At 50.9% G+C, this 7,806-nt stretch overlaps 2 protein-coding genes across 2 annotated transcripts in view; one reads left to right on the top strand and one right to left on the bottom strand.

The window, feature by feature from the left end:
* The window catches only part of MONBRDRAFT_7571 (uncharacterized protein), a gene marked incomplete at both ends in the record, with an annotated part of 5,743 nt that extends 1,558 nt beyond the window's left edge, over positions 1–4,185 (bottom strand). The window contains 4 exons of the mRNA XM_001744917.1: positions 1,771–1,842; positions 2,454–2,525; positions 3,114–3,185; positions 3,619–4,185. Coding sequence (XP_001744969.1) covers positions 1,771–1,842; positions 2,454–2,525; positions 3,114–3,185; positions 3,619–4,185 — 783 coding nt within the window. The remainder of the gene's footprint in view (positions 1–1,770; positions 1,843–2,453; positions 2,526–3,113; positions 3,186–3,618) is intronic.
* Positions 4,186–5,621: 1,436 nt separating this feature from the next.
* Positions 5,622–7,806, top strand: part of MONBRDRAFT_24761 (uncharacterized protein) — a gene marked incomplete at both ends in the record, with an annotated part of 2,754 nt that continues 569 nt past the window's right edge. The window contains 7 exons of the mRNA XM_001745092.1: positions 5,622–6,262; positions 6,353–6,626; positions 6,704–6,772; positions 7,003–7,074; positions 7,182–7,253; positions 7,330–7,401; positions 7,664–7,735. Of these exons, the coding sequence (XP_001745144.1) occupies positions 5,622–6,262; positions 6,353–6,626; positions 6,704–6,772; positions 7,003–7,074; positions 7,182–7,253; positions 7,330–7,401; positions 7,664–7,735 (1,272 nt within the window). The remainder of the gene's footprint in view (positions 6,263–6,352; positions 6,627–6,703; positions 6,773–7,002; positions 7,075–7,181; positions 7,254–7,329; positions 7,402–7,663; positions 7,736–7,806) is intronic.

Genomic DNA, 7,806 nt, shown 5'->3' with positions numbered 1-7,806 from the left:
ACTCGCGCGCTTGGAAAACGGCAGCCGGTCAGCCGGCCTTTCCTCTGCGCTGCCTCAATGCACCAAGCGACTCACCTTTGTACAACAGTTCTCGGTGACAGTTGCGAGTGCAGGTGTGCATATTTTCCCAAGCGCACGCTGACTCCTGCGATGCGAGATCAGTGGCACCCACACCACGGGTAAAAAAAAAAGTGGCTGCGATGCTCTCAAACAAACGTTCTGGCGTCGCAAAAAGGCCCCAACCAAAAGAGCCCCGTAGCAGCCACAAGCGATCAACCACCATGCACAAAGCAAGACACGTCAAGCAACCCCCCGATGCCGATGTCAATACCGATGCCAAAGAGAGGCAAGCAGAAGTCAAAAGCAAAAGAGAGTAAGGTGAACAAGGTAAATGTAAGTGCAACACACGTTTACATGTAGACGTTTTTTTTTTCTTGTTGATGATTGAATCAAAACGTCATACAAGCAAAATCCGATGTGCTTTCAAAGCGCCCGCGAAACTGGGGCTTGTACTGCTCCTTCGCCAGCCATGGTAGCTGGAACACATTCCAAGTTTTATGGCGAGCTGTTTTGACGCTGTCGACCATATCAAACTTCTAGCGAGCTTGAGTTCATGCCAGCTCGCCTCCAAAGAAAACAAGCAGTGGATAAACAACTCTTTTTGTCGCTACAAATGGCCACCACGGTGCTGTCTTGATTGCTCTTGTGGTGGCGTTGATCTCCGAGTCTTGAGACACTTTCCATGAAGAGGATAAGGTAATAGTGTTCGAGCGAGAACCTTGGCATGAATGTTTTCGAGCGCCCCCCCTTCTTTTGGCTGCGGCCAGAGTTCGGCGCGCAGAGAGGCTCAGTTCTACCCACGTAGCCTTGGCCCACGACCAGCGTTTGGGGCGTATCGGCAACTTAGCTCTTCAGCCTTCCTGACCTGGTGGCCTCGGCATCGATGCCTTGATAGAGGTTTGAGAGACGTCCGTCGGGGAATGGTTGATGTCAATTGAGCCAACTGAGGTTGGCAGCATTCACAGCGACCAGCTGCAGAAACAATCCCAACTCATTTTCATAAAAGCAGCCAGACAGCGACACCAGTTGCAAGAATCCCATCATCAGGCCTACCAGCTCTCGACCCCTGCGGCGCCTCGCAGTCGCTCAACAAGAGTTGCATGTTCCACTGGTGATGGCCTGGCAAGTACCCAGTGATTGAAGCGATTCAGGGACCATTGATGGGTCAAGTTGAGAATTTGAGCAAATTTGCACGCTTCCTCCAACAAATGTAAGACTCGCAAGCCCGTCCACATTGGTCAGAGCCCCATTGGACTGCGAGTCAAGAAAGAAGCACATTAGACGCGTGATCATTGACAACAGGCCCAATCAGTTCGCGACGTTCCCGTCATTCTCATGCAACAACGTACGTCTACAATCAAATCGCCACCAACGCTTGCGAGGCTTTCAAGCCCATCCACATTGATCAATGCGTTATTGGCCTGCACAAATTAGCAAAGCACACAATGATGCGCTCATTGCGACACACATCCATCTCTAATGGTACGCGTACGCCCTGGCTTTCGTAATACAGAACGACATACGGAAAAATACAGGTTGCCGCCAACGCTTGTGACATTTTTCAGCCCCTCCACATTTGTTAAGGCGTTATTGTTCTGTCGATCCCAGCAAAACAACATAGTAATATCATGAGGCATTGTGATTTGCATAAGGTTTGATTTCGAATACCAGACCCTTGACACCAGCATGCACGCATATGAGACAACATACCTTGAGCCGCACGTAGCTGCCGACGCTCAGGAGGCTTCCAAGCGCATCCACGTTGGTTAGACCCGCATTGTCCTTCCCAGAAAAATCAATGTGATTAGATTCGATGCTCAGTATGCATGCATCAGATAACGAGTGCAACCTCCCGTTTCCAACACCAACACACGATCATTTGAGGTCACATACTTCAATGTTCAAGTAGCTATGAATGTGTGAAAGACTTTTGAGCCCGTCGATATTGGTTAAGCCTTTGTTTCTCTGCATCGAGCAAAGAAGCACCCTCAGACCGTCATACTATACCATGGGAGGGAATTGTCTGGCTGGACATCCGACACAAAATACCCGACAACGCACAAAAAAGTACACGTAGCTTCCAACGCTTTTGAGGTTTCCGAGCGCATCCACATTGGTCAAGGCACCGTTGACCTGTCCAATCCGAAAGCACAACAGATGAGACACTTGGAACCGCCCTCTTGTCATATCCAGCAGCGACATGAACCGCTTTAGACAATGGCGTACATCAATGCGTAAATAACCACCAATGCTTGTCAGACTTCCAAGCCCATCCATATTGGTTAGAGCAGGATTAACCTTTCCAGACGAGCAGAACAACAAACCAAGGACTAAGCATCACGGCATGCTTTCTCCATCGTAACCGCCTCCTGAACAATGTTGAGCCGACATACCCTGAGCCGCAAGTGGCCACCAACGCTTGTGAGACTCCGAAGCCCGTCAACATTGGCCAAAGCATTGTTGTCCTGGCCAAACAGATGAGACGCCATAATTGCTCGTGAATATCTATCATTTGTCCAGGCACTGACACATACAGAACATGTCCAACAACGTACGTAAAAGTACAAGTATCCGGTTGTGCTTGTGAGACTGCTCAGCCCATCTACATTGGTAAGAGCGTCATTATCCTGCCCGGCAAAATGATTAATGAGCACAACGCTCAAGCAACATCAACTTTGACATGTGTTCATCGAATGTCAACGCACGTAGAAATACACTTCATAAACGGTTGTGATGCTCCCAAACCCATTCACATTGGTGAGGGCATCGTTACCCTGCACAGCCCAGCAAAAAAAAAAAAAAAAACTGTTTAAGAAATTTTACACTTCTCATCATTCTCCGTCTTGGATAACGCACAACGGGCCTTGATGAGGCCATGTGACGACATACCACAAGCCTCAAAGTGCCTCCCAGGCTTGTGATGTTTTGAAGCCCATCCACATTGGCCAAAGCGGTATTGTCCTGCCAAAGTCGACAGTCAACAGACGTGATGCACACAAGCATCTGCGCCACAGATCGGCAGTGTTATTAGGCATACCCATGAGAGCACGTACTTTAATTATCACGTCGTCGCCAATGCTCGTGAGCTTGCCCAGGCCATCCACATTGATGAGGGCATCATTCCTCTGCCCGGGTCAGCATATCAGTGGGTGAGTCGCGTCAAATATCATCAAGATGAGCCGTGCACGCGACTCATTTTGCCAAAATGCCCGCGACACCAGTCAGCTCGAAGTAGCGGGCTATCTTCCCAACCGACATCATTGAAGACAAGGCGGTAATATTGCAAAGCATTCATTGCTCCCTGGGCCCAAAAAGACTTACTCCGAGCTCCAGTGATTTGCCAATTGCGCTCAGACTTTGAAACATATGCAGATTCGTCAGAGCATCATTCCCCTGTCACGTTCAGAGTGGGTGAGCTCACATCTTCTTTGAGATCTCAGCACTTTGTGCAAAAAAAAAAAAAAGGAAAAAAAAAAACAATCAAAAGGCACATCATTTGCTTGGAAAGCAGCGATACCTGACATCGCCTGCAGCAAATGACTTCACGGTAAAACTTACAACAATACGAAAATAGCCGCTCACTTGAACAAGCTTGTCAAAGAGTTGCAAGTCCAGGGCCGTTAGCAGTGTGCATGAGACCAAGTTCACGTCCCCCACAATATGTGTGACATGAGAGGGCATGTTGCTCAGCTGACAGCCAACTGTGCCCGAGTACGTCACAGGTGTGTTTGTAGGTGCGGCGGTAAATCCCTGGTCAACTAAGATTTCGCGCAGCTCAGTCAGTTTGCCCAGTACATCCACCCCATTGATGAAAACCCGTGTATTGCCGCTTGTTGATGAAGTATTGATAAAGAGATTACCATCCCCATCGGTCACGATGATGGGTTTGTCACCAGCCAAAGCGCCGTGAGCCTTGGTCATGACCATCAAGACAAGTAGACTGCACACGATCCAACGCAGCATCATGAAGCAGTGGCGTGTCGAGAAATCAATGCTCCCAAATTCACTGGACCGTTGTTTCGCCAGCGCCAGCACCACATTGAACCCTTCAGAAAAAAAAAATCGAAAACCGAGTTCGAAACTACATCCGATGTACAGTCCGACATTGAAACTACAGTCCGACATGGGGGGACTCGCTACTGACTTTCCAAGAAAGAGACTCAACATTGTTTGTCTGACATTAGGCAGGAAATTCCATGTCGAGAGATCGGTAAGAAACAACACCCAAACAACAGTCGCCTCGAGTCCAGCAGTTGACAATGGCGTCTTCGTCAGCATCCCCCCATGCTTCAGAGAGCAGACGAGCAACGTCGAGCATGTTGGGGTCTCCATTTCTGTCTCATCCACAAGATCGGTTGACCCTCGTGTGGACCTTGCAGCGCGTGAAGTCGTTGTATCAGTAGTACGCCCCACTGCAGCACTCGTGTCACTCATAATGTGCCTCAATTCTGAAACGACTGGCTGGACACCTCCGGTGTGGCGGAGCGCTCCATCACTTCTTAAAATAGGGTGGAAAGTAAAGCGACATGAAAGTAGAGCGATCTGGAAAAGGCTATGCGTTTAATTTTTTCTACAATCATGCTCGACAAGCAAACGAAGCAAGCATCCGGATGTATTTCAAGCAGGACCGTACTTTTATGAGTGAGTGAGTGTGTGGAGGAGGCGAGGAGGGCACACTAGTCAGGGCGAGCTGCAAACACCCGGAGTTGTTCTTCTTTCTTTACGTGGTTCAAGTACAATAATCGTGACCGCTATTATATTTATACCTGGTTCCTGCAGTGAGGACCCAGTGCATCTCGTTCGAGACCACGCCCTCATTTCAGCCACAGAACCGCTGCAAGCGACTGGCCTTGGCAACATGTGGTCGGCAGTCAGGTTCCTCACATGTAACGGATAGGGGCAGAGATTGCGTGGTTTTTGTGCATCATGTACTTGACACGCGACCCACGTAAACACCCGCTCGCGGACGTGCGCCCTCTTCTCACAGCCAATCAACTGACCAAAACAACCGTTATCCATATACATGCATGTGTTTTTTGATTCGTTTTGGCGATCAATATGTCCGCAGGATTGGGTGTGCATGCGCATTGCCATCCTTGTGATGCAGATCGCCGCTTGGTCTGTCCAGTCTGGTTTGTGGCTCCGTGTTTCGACTCGCAGTGCATGACGCAACCAGGACTTGGGCGTCGGCACCTGACCAAGCTACCCTGCCACGCTGGTGGGCAGACGATCAATTGTTTGGCGCTGCGGATGGCCCTTTGGGCGTTGTTTTTTTTTTTTTTTTTTTGGTTGTTAATGCCCTCACTGCATCGGCTCAGAAGCGTGGCATTTTCCTCAACCCGCCTGTACCCATCACCATGAAGCTTCCTGCTCTCGCACTGACGTTGCTGGGTGGCCTCTCCTGGGTTGCTGCCACACCCTGGCCGTGCGATATTGGCCCCTTCAGCGTTGCCGACAACGGCCTGCAATACCTGGTCGTCGATACGGACCGCCTCTCCTGGGCTGATGCTGCTGCCTATTGAACTGCCAACGATGCCCTGCTGGCCAACCCCGTCGATCCCATGGACCTTTCCACTTTGGCAGCCATCTTGGACGCCCGCCAAGAACAGAGCTTTTGGCTGGGCGGGATCATCACCGCAGACCACCCAACCGAGGTCGAATTTGCTACGGGGCTGGTGTCCCCTAGCGCCGTGTCGCAGCAAGGAACCATCGATGCGAATCAGTGTGTGCAGTATAACTCCTTTGCCGGTGCATTGCAAACGAAAGCCTGCCACAAACCTCGCTTTTTTGTGTGCGAGCGTCCAGCCCCTAGCCAGTACTGCCCCAGCGTCAGCACCTCTGGCCCGCCTGCTTACTTCTACATGATGCCGCCTGGTCGGTACAGCCACGACGAGGCTACCACCGCTTGCCGTGACCTGAGTCATGAATTGGCTGCCCCCCCCCGCGATCAAGCCGAGCTCGATAGCCTGGTTGACAACCTGGTGCGCGATGGTGTCCGCCCGTTTGCCGATCTGTGGGTCGGCATGCAGGTCGAGGGTAATGATCAGCTCGTCTATGCGGACGGCGCCCCCGTCAACGTGGAAAGCTTTGTCAACGCCGACGTACAACTGCGCTATCGCAGCTGCGGCGTGGCGCGTGTTGAGCCTGCGTACAGTGACTTTGACGCCCCAATTGCCCAGCTCCGCACAGACCGTTGCAATCGGTGCGTCTTATGCTTGTGTGCGTTCAGATGTTCATGTCATGCATCGTCGTTGTGTGTGCCTTCACTGTGAGCATGGCTGTAAAATGGCAGGTCGGCTACGTGCCTGGTTCTCGCCACAACCACCACTTCCACCACGACCACATCGACAACCAGCACAACGACCACATCGACAACTAGCACAACGACCACAACGACAGAGCCCATCACATATGTCGGGACCATTTCCTGTGACTTGAGCGTGGTGCCAGACGGAGTGCAGGTGGTGCAGGGGAGCATCATCATGCACAACTGCGGCTCATTGGCGCCAGCCACCTTGCAAAAGATGAACGCCTTGATGCACGTGACGGAAAACATCAGGCTGACGGTAGGCCGCTGCGTATGCAGTGAACGAGCCGATGCACCTCTAATTCAAGACTCACTCGTACTGGCCGTCGTTGGTAGAGCTTGACCTTGACCAATGTGGACTTTTTGGGCAGCTTGGAATCTGTGCTTGGCTACGTTCGCTTCCAGGTATCAGGCTGGGCAGGGCCCGGCTGGACGTGCAAACAAGGAAGAATTCACGAGACATGGGTATGACTAGACTAATGGTGAGCTGACAAACGTTGACGGGCTCACAAGCCTTTCGTCAATCGGTGATTGCCTTAGACCATCGTCTCTGAGGAACATGCGGCTTGATGTTGTTTTCTGCTCACCGGGTGTCATTAATCAACCATGGCCATGCCACCCTCACGGTTTGGTAGGACCACCCAAAGCTGACCGACCTGGATGGTCTGTCAAGCCTTACTAGTGTCGGCGGATACTTCTACCTTCATGTAAGGGGTAACTTCGCTCCAAGCCTCGTTGAGAGCCTTGCGATTCTTTTTCGCGCTTGTGTTTTGCCCCATGTCACAAAAGTTTTGCTTGATGCACCATGGCATAGGCGAGTCCATCGTTAACAAACATGGATGGGCTCGGCAACCTCGCCACCATTGGGAACTACGTGTACATGAATGTAAGTGCACTCTTGAGAAGTCCAGCGAATGTTCTTTGGTTGCGGCTCATGCGACTTGCGCATGCGTCTGGGTTAGATGAACAACATGTTGACAAATGTGGACGGCTTTAATAGCCTAACCTCCATTGGTGGCAATGTGTTTTTTGCGGTGCGTGTGTCGCTTGTTAAGATCAAGGCGCGCTCTCATGCTGTTTTTGAGTTTAGATGAATGCCATCAGAACAAACGTGGATGGCATGGCCAGTTTAGCATCAGTGGGCTCATACGTTTACATCTCGGTGAGGCTGCTGATGATGCTACTGAAAGACACGTTTGTTTTCCAGTCCGCATTTCACTGTGCACATGTTTCGCCTACCTTTCCCAGACGGTGTGCTCTGCTTGCTGTCTCACCTTTGAACATGAACACACGTAGACCAACCCAAAGATCACCAACTTGGATGGCCTTGGCAGCCTTACTTCAATCAGGGACTACCTTTCCGTCTCTGTACGTGGCTTGTGGCGGTTTTTTTTTTATTTTGGTGTGTGTGTGTGTGTGTGTGTGTGTGTGTGTGTGTG

Source organism: Monosiga brevicollis, genomic scaffold (assembly GCF_000002865.3).
Source record: "Monosiga brevicollis MX1 MONBRscaffold_7 genomic scaffold, whole genome shotgun sequence".
NCBI lineage: Eukaryota > Choanoflagellata > Craspedida > Salpingoecidae > Monosiga > Monosiga brevicollis.
Note: the sequence above shows the minus strand (reverse complement) of the source record. Positions and strands in the feature narration are given on the sequence as shown.